This window comes from Leucoraja erinacea, chromosome 4 (assembly GCF_028641065.1).
Source record: "Leucoraja erinacea ecotype New England chromosome 4, Leri_hhj_1, whole genome shotgun sequence".
Classification (NCBI taxonomy): domain Eukaryota; kingdom Metazoa; phylum Chordata; class Chondrichthyes; order Rajiformes; family Rajidae; genus Leucoraja; species Leucoraja erinaceus.
This window is the reverse complement of record NC_073380.1, coordinates 40,999,922-41,016,879: the sequence shown is the minus strand read 5'-3', so window position 1 is coordinate 41,016,879 and position 16,958 is coordinate 40,999,922. Positions and strand designations below refer to the sequence as shown.

Below are 16,958 nucleotides of genomic sequence, written 5' to 3'. Positions count from 1 at the left end.
ATATTCTCATTTGCTGCGATTAATCTACTTCCATGATCTCAAAAAACTGAGCTGCCTCAAAAATGACGTCTGTTCCTATCTTGTTTTCCATAATGCTTAGGTTATAAAGACTTGTTTTCTGCTTTGAAGTCATTGTATCAAAAGAAGCCTGTTGTATGTTACTTACACGCTGATTTATCCTTTTACACACTGTTTTTTTCATTCTTTTTTCAGTATGTTATGTTATTTCATTATTAAGCTCTGAAGGGTTTACTGCCTTAACCCATTTCTAGCATGTTGCAAATCACTCACTTCCCAAAAATAGGAATAGTTTACAAAGATGTGATATTTAAAATGCTTTAATTCCTTGAATGTGCAACAAAACTATCCACAAGAACACATTCACAACCTTTTTAGCAATCTTACAACAGATTTACTGCATCTCTTCATTTTGAATACTGCAGTTCCTACTGTAGCAGAGGTTGTATTAAATGTCATCGGAATCACTTACAGCCCCTGCAGATTAAATAAAAGCTCTTCGGAAGTGTGTTTAGTTTTGAGATACAACACGGAAACAGACCCTTATGCCCACCGTGTCCGCACCAAACGGTGATCACCCTGTACACTAGCACTATCCTGCATATTAGGGACAGTTTTTACAGAAGCCAATTAACCTATAAACTTGTACATCTTTAGAGTGTGAGAGAAAACTGGAGCACCTGGAGAAAACCCACATGGTCACAGGGCGAACATACAAACTCCGTACAGACGGTACCCATAATCAGGATCGAACCCGGGTCTCTGGAGCTGTAAAGCTGTAACTCTACCACTGTGCCACCGTGCCGTTCCTAAAGACTTGTGGCAATGTATATATTAGCCACCAGCAGGACTACAGACTTTATGTGATACTGCAAATAAATATTTTATTCTCTGCAGTTTACTGTTGAAATGTTTTATGCAATTGCCCATGTATCAGCAGGGGGCCAGAACTTAAATATTTTTTTGATTAGGAGAACGAAAAAAGTTATTCAACTCATTTCCTTGGACTTTCAATGTGTCCCGACATGCTGTTTTCAAACTTTGTACATCGCTACTGTATTTCAGATCAAATAACCTAACCTGCAGAAATCTCACTGTGTGGTAAATGGAGCAAAGCGAACTGACTGCCCTGGAGATGGAGTTAACTGCTGCATTTCATAATGAACTTCTCCAAACAAATGCCACATACGGCGATACTTCACAGAACTCATTGAATTGTTAAAGAAACATCTCTTTTGCTGTTTTAATTAAAACGAGTCCGTGAATAGATAAAACTATAAAATCACTTGGAAGGCTGGGATCAGGAATAAACTTTTAAAACTTTGAGGCCATTTTCCTTTCTACGATATCACAACTGATCTGGTAACATCTGGATCACACTTTGTGCAACAGTATTGTGTGCACTAATTCAGCTACATATATTGTGGCATCAGGGAAGACACAGGGTTCTGCAGTGGCCATACCGAAAATCACAGTAGGGTGAATTCACAGGATATATTTTATTTACAGTGGTAAGGAAGTCCAGGACCATGTGTGGGTGCTATCCCTCATCCTCAGGTGGTGTTTCTGGCGATCTTGGGCTTGTCCCAGCAGCTCACCCTTGGCTCATGAGAAGGCAGAGGCAGTCCCAGGCTTATCCTGGCAGCTCAGCTTTGGAGTTGGAAAGACAGCGCTGGCAGCCTCTGGATTCTCCTGGATTCACTGGATGTTTTCAAGAGAGAAATATAGCTCTTGGAGCTAACGGGATCAAGGGATATGGGGATAAAGTAGGAACAGGATACTGATTTAGGATGATCAGCCATAATCATATTGAATGGCGGTGCTGGCTCAAAGGGCCAAATGACCTACTCCTGCATCTATTTTCTAAGTTTCTATCCTGGTGGCTCAGCCTTTGCATCTGTGCGTAGGCGCAGTCCCTCATTGTCTGGGGGAAGGAAGAGGTGCTGATGTCTCAGGCATGCTCCAGCCACTCTGCCTTAGCCTCAGTAGAGGTATGACTGTCTAGGGCTGGGGTTCCCAACCTTTTTCATCCCGTTTACCTCAGGCAACTTAATAGTTAATGTTATTTCACTTATTTATGAACAACTAATGATGAACAGATACCGGTATACCAGAACCAAATACAGTCAATCAATAAGAAAAATATGTACAAATCCAGAATCAACAAATTTGCCCCCCTAGGTGGGTGAAATTTACCCCAGGTTGGGAACCCTTGGTCTAGAGCTTCTTCCCAGCAGCCCAGTCTTGAACACACAGTGGTGTTGGTGGTCTCGGCTTGGCACTAGTGGCTCTGTGTTCCTTGAACTTGCAATAGGGGAGCATGGCTAACATGGCTAACTTTGTCTTCCTCCTCCCTCTTCCTCTTCTTCTTCCGTTTTCTCCTCTTCCTTTTCCTTTTCCTCTTACACTTTTGCCTTCACTCCTCTGGCCAGAATGCCTGGGTTTTAGAGGGAGTAGGCTGACATGGTACAGGTGGCAAATCCAACATCAGCTATTTGGACCCAGCTGTTACCAATGATGCTGGGGACTGGCCTCTCCTGGCCTGTCAGCCAGTCATCGGGATCAGAGCTGCATATGAGGGTTGGGGCCACTGTCACAATGTGCAACTAAAATGACAAAATATGTACAGGGGAATGTTTTCTATAAATGTAACGATGCTTAGTTTTTAGTTTAGTTTAGAGATACAGCGCGGAAACAGGCCCTTCGGCCCACCAGGTCCACGCAGACCAGCGGTCCCCACACATTAACACTATCCTACACACACAAGGAACAATTTTTACATTTACCACGCCAATTAACCTACAAACCTGTACATCTTTGGAATGTGTGAGGAAACCGAAGATCTCGGAGAAAACCCAAGCAAGTCACGGGGAGAACGTACAAACTCCGTACAGACAGCACCCGTAGTCGGGATCGATCCCGGGTCTCCGGCGCTGCATTTGCAGCAACTCTATCACTGCGCCACCATGACCACCCTTGAATGACGTTCACTTATTCAGCACAGAATAATGTAAACATAACTTGAATACTGATTCCGTGAGTTCCAGAGATTAAAACATTACTTTTCAGAAGGAATATAAAATACTCCTTAAGCTTCCAGCAAATTATCCTAGACTGAATTAAATGGGAAGTTCAGATGATTAGCTCATGCATACAATCTGAATTTTGGGAAGGCAAGACCTCTTTGGGGACACGGAAATGCTTGGAAGAAATTGTATATTTTTTGTTGTAAAATACTGCTGCAACGATTTAACTTGAAGCAGGTGGACCTATGCTTACACTGGTGAAACTGATATGGTACAATAGTCCCCCAGTTTTTGAGGCTCTGCAGCCCAGGATGACCTGTTCCACTGGCTGTCTGCCTTGGGAGTGTGGTGGGGCAGATGTGAGGTATGCACTGTTGATAGAATTGTTGCCGCCTGCGTTGTGAATTCTCCCAAGATGGTAAACAGGTTTTGACCAGGAGCATCCCAACACCAGAGTCAAAGCATATTCTGGAAGAATTGTCGCCAATAGATTTGCACATTTTACATCCAAGCTCAAATCATAACATAGCTTATCACCTGATACAAATACTTTTTTTTCTGAGCAAATCATTTGTTTTACCATGCTGATGGTAAATAGATAGATTTATAAGGCAGTGCTTCATAAACTATTTCAGTGTCATTCACCCTTGAGCATTTATCACAAAATGTAATTCTCCCTCGACTAAATATTCTTTTTTTTTGTGGTAATTTTCGTCTTATTCTCCCTTGTGTGTAATTTTATATATAATTTTACATATAATTTATTTTGTCACATGAGCAAAAACATAAAAGTGTTTATTTTATTCAACTCTTTGAACATCCTAAAAATATGTAAAGAAAACAAGGGATGAAAAAAAGAAAAGCTTAATTACCGCTGGAGTTGGAAAATCGTTCTATTGATAAATTATTTTTAAAAAACATTCCAATGTCTAAACACTGGGCTTCAGCCCCATCCTACCCTTTTGGGATTTGATTACTGCAGATTTCTTCTTTGAAAACTAGCTCAAAAAGCTAAATTGCTACACAAAGTAACCTTACAGTTTGTGATGGATGTGATATAATTAGCATATGTTATGTCTTGTGCGAGGGGAAGCATGCGCTGGGGAGACTCAAGGTGGCGTCCTGGAATAAAGAAGCTTGAGCAAGGCGGAGCTAGAGCGATTAGAAAGTGTTCGCAATTTACACATAAAGGAACGGATGTAATGTAAGATGACTGTAATAATATAATTTTGCAACAGTGTGTAATCGAAATGGTGTTATCCGCCAAGTTAAAGGGGGAGCAGTGTGATGTATGTGATATAATTAGCATATGTTATGTCTTGTGCGAGGGGAGGAATGTGCTGGGAGAGACTCAAGGTGGCGTCCTGGAATAAAGAAGCTTGTTAGTTTACTCCCGTATCTGAGTGTTATTTTAAGTCAGTTCCAAGCACCAAAATACATAACACAACACAACAGTTGCCATTTATGAATTTATGATCCCACAGCTCGTCTGGTCTTCTCTAAAAGGTTATATTACAGTAAATTTGGGAAATATCCTGCTACTTTGAAATTAGAAAACTATAGGCAGAGAGAAAAAAATATAAGACATTTGCAGCTCCACTGCCATTAAAAACAATACAAGCTTACTAATCACTTTAATGACAATGCCTTTGTTACTATAGAGAGAAAAAAATCTGAATAAACTGTCATTCACCCTTCATTCACCCCTCCAGTTTCATTCACCCCAAAATAATTGTATTCGCCCTTGGGTGAACCATTCACCAGTTTAAAGAGCACTGGTGTAAGGCATAGTTTAGTTTAGTTTAGTTTAGTTTAGAGATCCAGCTTGATAACAGGTCCTTCCTAGTCTGCGCTAACCAGCGATTACCCCATACACTAGTTCTATCCTACACACTAGGGATGATTTTCAGAAGTCAATTAACCTACAAACCTGCACGTCTTTGTAATGCGGGAGGAAACCAGAGCAAAACCGGAAACCGGAATAAAACCCTGTAGTCGCAGGTGGAACGCACAAACTCCGTATAGACAGCACCCATGGTTGGGATCAAATCCAGGTCTTTGGTGATGTAAGGCAGCAACTCTACTGCTGTACCACCGTGCTGTTGTAAACCATGTATTTAAACTGACCCACAACCTGCCACTGCCATACCTCCAATTTTAAATGTGTCCGACCTTGAGGCATTTAAACAGTTTGAAATGGAGTTAAATAATACAAAAGAAACCTAAAACTTAAAATTGACCATTCCTAACCCGAACGCAATCTCACAAATGTTACAAATTTACAGTTACAGATTATACTACTTCTACAAAATGCATGAACATTTGTGACACTGCAATTATAGTGCAATATCTATATTACTAAGAGTATCTTGACTGCTTTTGGCTCACTGTGCTGTGATTTCTGAGAGAACGCTGCCACCTACGGCCGTCATTTTTGGCCACCTAGCTCAGAGCCCCCCTCCGCCTTCCTGGACCAGAGGATTTTTTCCCATCGATGAATAATCAGAGAGATATTAATGTTTATTTTTTTAATTGCCATTCTCTCTGCTGCCCCTGCTGATGGGAGGGGGGGAGGAACTATAAAACCCGGAAGTGGTGTACCTCACTCAGTCTCTGCAAGAAGGAGGAAGCCAGAGGGTCACGTGTCTCTGAGCTCTGAATAACACTAAATACATGTCTACTCGAGTGCCCTTAATGTGGTTTGAAAATGAAAATATGGTTGGTTTGAGGTAAACAGGCACTGCATGCAAATGATTGTTTGGGGGGTTTGGGTTGAAGTAAAAAGGCACTGCATGCAAATGGTTGTTTGGGGGGGTTGGGTTGAAGTAAAAAGGCACTGCATGCAAATGCATGCAAATGGTTGTTTATGATGAAGTGAAAAGGCACTGCATGCAAATGGTTGTTTGGGGGTTTGGGTTGAAGTGAAAAGGCACTGCATGCAAATGGTTGTTTACCTAAACTTGACAACTTCCTGTTTGCACTATATTGATTTTAGATAAAACGCTACCACTCATGGCTGTGATTTTTAGCCATCTTGCTAAATCCCCCTCTGCTCATCAGGTGCAGAGGATTCTCCACATCAATGAAGAACAAAAGTGTTATTAGTGTTTAAAAAATGTTGGGAATCTCTCTCTTGTCAATCACGCCATGAAGGCCACACCTTTTCCGGTGGGAGGGGGAGGGATTATAAAACCCGGAAGTGTGAGTGTGGCCCAGTCTCTGCATGATGGGGAAGGGAGAGGTCACGACTCTCTCTTAGCTGTGAATCTACTGAACACACTGAATGTCTACTGAACTGTGAGTGTGGTGTTTTGTGTGGTTTTATGGCGATTTTTACAGTGGTTTCACCCTGCTTGAAAAGGTATGAAACTGCATTTGAAGGTGGTGGCCTTGCATGAAATGGTATGAAACTGCATTTGAATTTGGTGGCCATGTGGCCATGCACCCTCCTTGAAATGGTATGAAACTGCACTTGAATTTAGTGGCCCTGCACCCTGATTGAAGTGGTAAGAAACTGCATTTGAATTTGATGGCCTTGCTCCCTGCTTGCAGTATCATGTGGATAAATGTAAGGTTATCCACTTTGGTGGCAAAAACAGGAAAGTAGACAATTATCCGAATGGTGGCCGATTAGGAAAGGGGGAGATGCAACAAGACCTGGGTGTCATGGTACACCAGTCATTAAAAGTAGGCATGCAGGTGCAGCAGGCAGTGAAGAAGGTGAATGGTATGTTAGCATTCATAGCAAAAGGATTTGAGTATAGGAGCAGGGAGGTTCTACTGCAGTTGTACAGGGTCTTGGTGAGACCACACCTGGAGTATCACGTACAATTTTGGTCTCCTAATCTGAGGAAAGACATTCTTGCCATAGAGGAAGTACAGAGAAGGTTCACCAGACTGATTCCTGGGATGTCGGGACTTTCATATGAAGAAAGACTGGATAGACTCGGTTTGTACTCACTAGAATTTAGAAGATTGAGGGGGGATCTTATAGAAACTTACAAAATTCTTAAGGGGTTGGACAGGCTAGATGCAGGAAGATTGTTTCTGATGTTGGGGAAGTCCAGAACAAGGGGTCACAGTTTAAGGATAAGGGGGAAATCTTTTAGGACCGAGATGAGGAAAACATTTTTCACACAGAGAGTGGTGAATCTCTGGAATTCTCTGCCACATAAGGTAGTTGAGGCCAGTTCGTTGGCTATATTTAAGAGGGAGTTGGATGTGGCCCTTGTGGCTAAAGGGATCAGGGGGTATGGAGAGAAAGCAGGTACAGGATACTGAGTTGGATGATCAGCCATGATCATATTGAATGGCGGTGCTGGCTCGAAGGGCCGAATGGCCTACTCCTGCACCTATTTTCTATGTTTCTAAGTGGTAGGAAACTGAACCTGAATTTGCTGGCCTTGCACCCTGCTTGAAGTGGTATGAAACTGCACTTGAATATGGTGGCCTTGCACCCTGCTTGAAATGGTAGGAAAATGGATTGGAATTTGGTGGCCTTGCACTCTGCTTGAAATTGAATTTCAAGGAATATCCGTGAGTCCACTGCCAGCCCACCAGCTGTGAGTGAGGTGCCAGCACATCAGGCTTGAGGGACTGAGCTGCCGCCCCAAGAATCCATTTGGCACACAATGTTCATACTAGCTCTCTGGAGACCAGTAGTCCCTGCAGCCAAGCCAACAACACCCATACCAGCGCTCCAGAAAGCCCCCTCCCACTGGCCACCAATATTGGAATTGGTGGAGAGGTGGAATATTGCGTCAGGGGACCAGCCCTCCCGTGTGAAAATGGGATCCAACGGGTCCCACTTAGTCTAGTTCTATTATATAGATGGTGAGAGGTACTTCCTGAAGAGGTCTTTCTGAATTGAGGTACAATGACACAGGTTGTTCACATGTTAAACATTCCCATTCAATGAAGGCATTATTTGTAAGACTCCTGATTTTCAAAAAGATCTATGGCAGTGTATTCAATGCAGAAGTGTTGATGTAATGCACTGCAGAACCAGAAGAGCAATGCATGTTTCATGACACTACCTGGATCATTCTATCCTTGCAGAGACACCTGATTGGGATTCCTTTTGAGAAGTCAGCACGATGGCGCATCAGTAGAGCTACTGCTTTACAGCACCAGAGACCCGTGTTCAATCATGACTATGGGTGCTCGTCCGTACATTCTCCCCGTGACCTGCATGGGTTTTCTCCGAGATCTTTGGTTTCCCCCCACACTCCAAAGGCGTACCGGTTTGTAGGTTAATGGGCTTGGTATAAATGTATTCATGTAAAATTGTTCCTGGTGTGTGTAAGTTTGCGGGAAACGTTGGTCAGTGTGGAATTAGTGGGCCAGAGGGCCCGTTTCTGCGATGTATCTATAAAAACGTATTAAAAAGTCCTTGTGGTGCAAATATTGCTGTGAAAAGAACTTTACATCTACAAGTCTTCCTACTGCAACCTACCATGTTAGGATCCATGGAAAGATTGAGACACAATGAAAATCAGGTGAAAATTGTCTAGATATTACTTCTGTGCTACCCTTACAGAACCTCTCCCGACCAGATTAAGTTTATCTTCGTAGATATTTATGTAGGCATTCCTGCATCTTTCATTAATGTGCATAAAAGGGAATACATAGAAATATAGAAAGTGGGTGTAGGAGTAGGGCATTCGGCCCTTTGGGCCAGCACCACCATTCAATATGATCATGGCTGATCATCCAGAATCAGTACCCATTTCCTGCTTTTCCCCCATATCCATTGATTTGTTTAGCCCTAAGAGCTAAGTGTTTATTTAACGCTCTTTTGAAGGCCTCCACTGCATTCTGTGGCAGAGAATTCCACAGATTCACAACTTTCTGGGTGGAAAAGTTTTTCTTCATCTCAGTCATAGAAACATAGAAATTAGGTGCAGGAGTAGGCCATTCGGCCCTTCGAGCCTGCACCGCCATTCAATATGATCATGGCTGATCATCCAACTCAGTATCCCGTACCTGCCTTCTCTCCATACCCCCTGATCCCCTTAGCCACAAGGGCCACATCTAACTCCCTCTTAAATATAGCCAATGAACTGGCCTCAACTACCCTCTGTGGCAGAGAGTTCCAGAGATTCACCACTCTCTGTGTGAAAAAAGTTCTTCTCATCTCGGTTTTAAAGGATTTCCCCCTTATCCTTAAGCTGTGACCCCTTGTCCTGGACTTTCCTAACATCGGGAACAATCTTCCTGCATCTAGCCTGTCCAACCCCTTAAGAATTTTGTAAGCTTCTATAAGATCCCCTCTCAATCTTCTAAATTCTAGAGAGTATAAACCAAGTCTATCCAGTCTTTCTTCATAAGACAGTCCTGACATCCCAGGAATCAGTCTGGTGAACCGTCTCTGCACTCCCTCTATGGCAATAATGTCCTTCCTCAGATTTGGAGACCAAAACTGTACGCAATACTCCAGGTGTGGTCTCACCAAGACCCTGTACAACTGCAGTAGAACCTCTCTGCTCCTATACTCAAATCCTTTTGCAATGAAAGCTAACATACCATTCGCTTTCTTTACTGCCTGCTGCACCTGCATGCCTACCTTCAATGACTGGTGTACCATGACACCCAGGTCTCGCTGCATCTCCCCCTTTCCCAATCGGCCACCAATGGCCGACCCCTTATTCTTAAACTGTGACACCCCAACATCAGAAACATTTTTCTTGCATCTAACCTGTCCAATCCCTTAAGAATTTTCCATGTTTCTATAAGATTCCCTCTTATCTTTCTGAATTCCTGGGAATTATTTTTTGGAGTCTATCAAATTATGTAGTTCAAAAATGTAAATGAACTGCATTTTTCCTCTCATCCTCTTTATCTTGGAACTTAATTGCCATTGGTTATTAAATTTATGGTCACCAAGTATATTGCTAAGATCAATTTTCCACATTTCAAGTGACTTGGACATCTTTAAAAAAAACCCATTAGTATGCAATCTGCAAACTCAATATATTTTTGTATGTGCAGCATTTTTCGTGGTTTGAAGGATAGTAGGGTTTTTTTAATAAGCTTTCACAAACATAATTTTTTTCAGATAATAGGATACTGTGACAGAAAGTTTCTACTGCTGCTGACAGTGCCTTGACTGCTCAGAAAAGGGCAGTATGGTGGTGCAGAGGTAGAGTTACTGCCTTACAGCTTCAGAGACCTGGGTTTGACCTTGACTAGGGTGCTATCTGTACGGAGTTTGTACATTCTCCCCATGACGTGCGTGGGTTTTCACAAAGATCTCAGGTTTCCTCCCACACTCCAAAGATGCACAGGTTTGTAGGTTGATTGACTTGGTATAATTATAAATTGTCCCTAGTGTGTGTAGGATATTGTTAGTGGGCGGGGACCGCTGGTCTGTGCGGACTCGTTGAGACGAAGGGACTATTTCTGCGCTGTATCTCTAAACTAAACTAAACAAATTCTGGTGCATAACTGCCTATCTCCAATTTTCTTGTGTGATTCAAATAAGAAATAATAAGCCATGCAGAGTAATCACTTACATTGTGTTCAGGTTCTTCTGCTTCTTAAAGGCTCCTGGTGGAATCTCTCTGATCCTGTTAAATCTCAGGTCCCTAAAAAGTAACAAGATTTAAACATTGATCATTGAAAGATTTTGGCACCATATCTGTAGCACATTTGTACATGCCCTCCTTGGATTATGAATAGCCACATTATGGACACCCCAACTGACAAAAATGTTCTCATAACATCTTTAAATTCAGAAGTCTGACATACATACATACATACATACAGCATATATTCCTTCCTATGAGCAGCAGAACTAGACTTAGACTTAGACTTAGATTTAGACTTAGATTCCTTTATTGTCATTCAGACCTTTCGGTCTGAACAAAATATTGTTGCCTGCAGTCATCCACAATAATAATAAATAACAAAACATACAATAAACACAGTGAGTTCACCAAGCACCTCCTCACTGTGATGGAGGCAAAAATCTTAGTCTCTGTCTCTTCCCTCCTTGTTCTCCCTCTGCACTGAGGCGATCCAGGCCGAAGATGCCACCCTCCAGTCCAGCGGACGTAGCTGTAGTTGCGGGAGCTACGGAAACAGGTCACCAACCTGTAACCTGCGAGCTCCCGATCGTCCACTGGGCCCGCGGCTGAACCTACGAAGTGATGTCGCCGCCGCCTCAGCACCGAATCGGGCCGCTGCCGAAAGCTGGAACACCACCTCAGCGAGTCGGGCCGCCGCCTCAGCTCCAAGTCCCGCCACCTCAGCTCCGAGTCGGGCCGCCGCCGGAACACAGCCTCAGCTCCGAGTGAGGCCGCTGCCGAAAGCTGGAACACCGCCTCAGCGAGTTCGGGCCGCCGTCGCCTCAGCTCCGAGTCCCGCCGCCTCAGCTCTCCCGCCGCATCAGCTCCAAGCCGGACCACCGCCGTCTCAGCCCCGAAGTCGGCCAGCCTAGTCCTTCCTGGCTGGCTCTGCCTCCGGAACCTCGAGGTCGGTCGCAGTTGGAGACCGCCAGCTCCGCCATTAGGCCTCAGTGCAGACGGAGGCAGAGAAGGGGATACAACAAGAAAAAGTCGCATTCCCCCGAAGGAAGAGACAGAAAACATGATTCACCCCCCGCCCCCACAAACACATGACCTAATAAACCAAAATGAACTAAAACAGGACAAAGAAAACAACAACAAAAAAGTAAAAACAGACGGACTGCAGGCGAGCCACAGCTGTCAACAGCACCACCACTTCCGGAACTAATCTCCTCTCTCTCTTCACTTTTAGTAATTGTTCTCTATATGCTTTTTCTACTATTCTTTACAATACTCTGCAAGTATGATTACCACAGAGTGATTTTATTTTGAAGGCACGTGAGTGACTACGTGAAGAGCCCGCCAGCCCGCGTGCTCGTCAATTGTATGGGAAGTTTGTGAACAAGATATGTGAGTTAATTTTAAACGGAAGAGGTTTGTGTTGCTTTCAGTTTGGGCTTAGAGAAGCGATTATTTGATAGCACAATTGACACTGCTTGTCCTGTTTTGTCATTCATTATAATTCCATAAGTGGGACAATAAATGATGGGCTATTCACCCGCTGTTCACTAACATTATGCAAGGTGTTTTTTATATGACCGCTCTAAAAGCTTACAGTCATCGTAGTGTGTAATGTATATCAGTAAATTATTATGCAGATATTCATCTACTGTATTCCTAATGGGAGCAGTATCTTTTAAGTTCACTATGCTTTGAGCAACTGATTTCAGCACAAAGAACACAGTCTTTACTCAATCGCTGGCTCGGTGTCTGGGTCATAACTGACATTAGAGTAGCTTGTTATGGGAATGACCTCATAAAGCAAAACGGGCATGGTTGCGTACATTTGGAGTTGGCAGCATACCCACCAGATCAGAGATTGGGGGTGTTATTATTTATACAGGTACACTGAGCTTGATAGTACCTATGAGATGAAAGATAGTTTCTTCATTGTTATTTATAATCTCTCAAGAAATTGCTGATGGCTCATTAGCAGCCAATAGAATGGATATTTCCCTTTCATCATACAGTAAGAGGCTTACATAGTGCGTGTTCAGAAGTTATAAAATTTGGTTGAATATGTCTGGATATTTGCAGATAGAATTCTGAACAGTGTTACGTGAGTTATTGTCTAACTCAAAGCCAATTGGGACTATGGTCCGATTAAGAGCAATGGCCATGTATGCAAGTTAGCATCATGGTTTTAATAACCCATGTTTTCTACCATTTATGGTTTTATCTGTTTAAGTATTTCACACACAGATTGGGTTACTGCATGAAACCACAGAGCTTTGAAGGCTTCATGTAGTCACTCACGTGACTTCAAAATAAAATAGAAAGATTAAACGAGAACTTACCGTTTGAAGTTTGATCTTTATTTTATGAGAAGTTGAAGTGAGGGTATACGTGCCCTCCACTCCCAACCCTGATTCTCATAAAAGATCATCCAATAACTCGTTTCGTTAGTCTTTATATAGTTTAAGTTCTGCAACTGGTCTGTGGTTTCATACAGTTGTTCTGAAGATTGACGCGCATGCGGGCTGGCGGGCTCTTCACGTATTCCCTCACCAACTTCTCATAAAATAAAGATCAAACTTCAAACGGTAAATTCTCGTTTAACCTTTCTATTCTTGTGTATTTTCTGACTTACGGACAAAATTGACATGAAAATTGCACCATTTTCAGACCTGGGGAAGGCCTGTATTAAGCTGAAAAACAATGGGACCATTTCCTTCTCATTGTAATTCCCATTGATATATGATTCTTTACAGTTTGATGGGGGAAAAATACTCGGTCTCATAATCAGAGTGCATACAACACACTTCAAATGGAATGAGGCGGTGTGTTGAACTGCCAGAGTGCTGCTCTCCACATCGCCTCATCTTTATACGTCACGTTTGCTCATGCATACCCAGGGTTGCAAGAAGACTAAAATTAAAGAGGCGCACATAAATATATATTGCCATACTACATTCTTCAGGAACTGGGCTGAGATTTAAAAAAGACCTTGCCCAGAGATCAGCTAGATACAAGGAGCAGTACTGGCTCATGGTTCATCCCATTCCAGAGACACCACCACAGCAAGGTAGACTGGCCCACTAACACTATCCTACACACACTAGGGACAATTTATATTTATACCAAGCCAAGGTAGACTGGCCCTTTCTACATCTACACTGAGCACCAAGGATTACTATGAATGCTTTTCCAAATTAAAAGCTCTGCCTTCATTCTCCCATCCTCTTGCCACTACTGACTCCGATGGCAGTAGGAATATTAAATGATAAATGTATCCCAGTGATTCCTTGCCAACTGACATTGTTTTGTGTTATTTCTGTTGCTAAAGTGGAGATGTATCCACAACAATAAATGAAACCTCGACATTAAATCTAATATACATCTTTTCATTAGAGTGTATGTGAAATTTAGATTCAAAGCATTATAGAGGTGTTCAGCTTAGTAACAGGCCCTTTCTTTAGAGTTTAGAGATAAAGCATGGAAACTGACCTCTCACCTTAAGCTTATCTCCTCTAGTTAAACAACCTCAGCCATGAGGAAAAGTCTTACAATCTCTCTACACATGTATTCCCCACATAATTTTATATATCTCTATCAGCCCCCACCACCATTCAGCCCATTTCACTCCAAGGAAAACAAACATAGCTTTTCCAGTCCCTGCTCAAAAATAAATCTTTCCACCTCAGGCTGTTGAATCTCATCTGCATACTCTCCAGTGAAGTCATTTCCTTTTTCAAGTTGAATCAAGTGCATTCTTAAATGATTGCGAGTTCATTTCATAACTAACCCCGTGCTTCTAGCATCACGGGCACTCCTGCAGAGATCGGTGAACCCTGCAAGGTTTTCTGTCTGCTGCGAGGAATAAAGATGAGAAACCCAGCAGAGATGGTCGACCTTCACTGGGAGCATTCGACATGTAAAACTGGCTGGCGAATTTATGTTCACTAATGACTCCGAACGAGGTGAAATGTCAGAACCGACTTGCAAACTAAGTCACAGAATGCAAAGATACAGAATCAAGCAACAACTCACCATTCAGTATTACGATGCTGTATTGGAAGGAACTGCAGGTGCTGATTTATACCGAACAGAGACACAAAGTGCTGTAGTAACTCAGCGGGTCAGGCAGCATCTCAGGAGAAAAAGGATTGGTGACGTTTCGGGTCAGAACCCTTCTTCAGGTATGATGCTACCTGACCCACTGAGTTACTCCAGCATTTTGTGTCTATTTTTGGTTTAAACCAGCACCTGCAGTTCCTTTTTATTACAAAGTAGGTATTATGACTTGTATTCCAGTTTACATTTCTCCAATAGCATTGATTTCATAAAAATCCAGAGGTATACAAAGGAATTTTTGAGGAAAGACAACTATCAGTAAGAGATGTTAATGCAAAGTCTGCACTCACTGTAATTCCCATGAACCTAATCCTGTTGAAAAATGTATCAATATTTACACTGCTTCCCACAGGACTTCTCTATGTCCTGCAATTTGTTTGGTGAAGCATTTCACAGCCAAGCTGATGAAATGTTACCCAAGAGAAAGCCAGACAATGATAATAATTGCAATACTATTCATATGATGAGACAAGCAACAGAATAAATTTGGCTATTTGTTCCTTCAAATTGCAACACATTGAAGTAAACAAGTTTGTAACCCCATTAAAATAATTGGCGTTGGAATGTGATACAAATAAGCTGGTTCCAGTCATTGGTCTCTTCTGGGGACTCAATGTGCTTTAATTCCTTTCTCAATGCACTTCACACACACCACTCTATAATTTGCCAAATGAACTTGGGATTTGCACAACAGCTCAGTAAACACAAATGCTTCTAACCACCGGGACAAATTTTTGAAGATAAATTTTCATGGATAAGTTCCTTCCATGGGTAATATGTGCTCATCAAGTGATTCTCCCTCAACTATGCTGTATTAGCCATCCGTGAAGATTTCAGGTGACAAAACCACTACTTGTAAGATGCTGGTAAGGGGTTCAAAAGGCAATGATTACTTGTTACATGCTAAACAATGACCCTCTTTACAACATTGATAAGGAAAGAAGGGGCACCATTCAAAGGAGATGTGCGGGGCATGTTTTTATTTTACGCAGAGGGCGGTGGGTGTCTGAAATGCACTGTCTGGTAGCGGTGGAGGCTGATATGATAGTGGTGTTTAAGAGGCTTTCAGATAGGCAAATGAATATATAGGGAATGGGATCAATTTAATGATTCAATTATACCTTATTGTCACATGTACCTCGGTACAGTGAAATTCTTTGATTTTGCAAACAATGCACAAAGTACGCAAAGTGGCATCACGTATCTGGCGCTGACAAAGTCACAAAGTACTCATTATAGGCCCGTTGGTCCCTCTTTGTTCTCAGCAGCCAACCTGGCCTCTGGCAGACATACATGGCAAATCAGAAATGTCAACATCGCTTGGACTGCAATTCTCAGCTACAGGCTTCCTGCTTTAAGAAATCTGGCGAGGAAAATATACTACCCAGAAGGACATCAACATTATAGATCTCAGCATTGCTACCCAATGCTTTCCCTCCACATTGTTACCCACTAAATTCTTCCATCGTCCAAACTTTCCAGCTTATCCAAGTGCGTCCAACTATCCAAGTCCTTGAAGATTGAAAACTAGCACAAAGTCACGTAGCCACCAGCTTCAGTTGGCAGTGAAACAGCAGCATAGGAATGCAACTAGGCACACCAAGTCTTCCATTGCAACTTCCAAGCTGGCTGTCCAGCCAGCTGGCTGACTCCCCTCCCTGGACTTCTCTTTAACTGAAACAATTAAGAACATTCTCAACGCATGAATGCACCTCCTGGCTACATGGCCTACAAGAAAGGCTTATCGTCTGACTAGCACAAGCATTCCAGTCACTGAACAAGAAGCCCCATGGAGTATTGCAACAGCCTCGAGTCTCAGCTGGGATGAGGAAGTGCATTTATGGCAGAAGGCATCCCAAAACAACAAAAAAAGAATTAAGCCAATTTTCCACAGTGGTGGCTCTTATTTTCAGATGAATTTTGGAACTGAATTTGTGCTGAAAAGTGGTCTTGTTCCATTCTCCGTAGCATTTCCTGAATAAGAACTAATTAAATACTTGCGGTGTTAGCTGTTGTTATATGATGGCATTAGAGGAATATGGGTGTTGCTACAGTATTGATGTAGCTAATGCAACATTAAAGGATCAAGGTAGCCATTTTATATCTTTACCAGTACAATTTCCTCAACGTTCAAATCAGCTGCAAATCCCAAATTGGTTCAGATTTCCAAATGTACCAATTTTCCACGAAATGGTTGAAATCTAGATTGCTGGCTCCTGAGAATAGGGCAACAAAGAGCACAAACCAGGCCCCAAAGAAGGAAAAGAATGCT

At 42.5% G+C, this 16,958-nt stretch overlaps 1 protein-coding gene across 3 annotated transcripts in view; it reads right to left on the bottom strand.

The window, feature by feature from the left end:
• LOC129696308 (peroxidasin homolog) overlaps positions 1-16,958 on the bottom strand; it is a 481,759-nt gene that overhangs the window by 324,492 nt on the left and 140,309 nt on the right. For all 3 annotated transcript variants that reach the window (XM_055634092.1, XM_055634091.1, XM_055634090.1), the window contains exon 2: positions 10,559-10,630. In XM_055634092.1, coding sequence (XP_055490067.1) covers positions 10,559-10,630 — 72 coding nt within the window. The remainder of the gene's footprint in view (positions 1-10,558; positions 10,631-16,958) is intronic.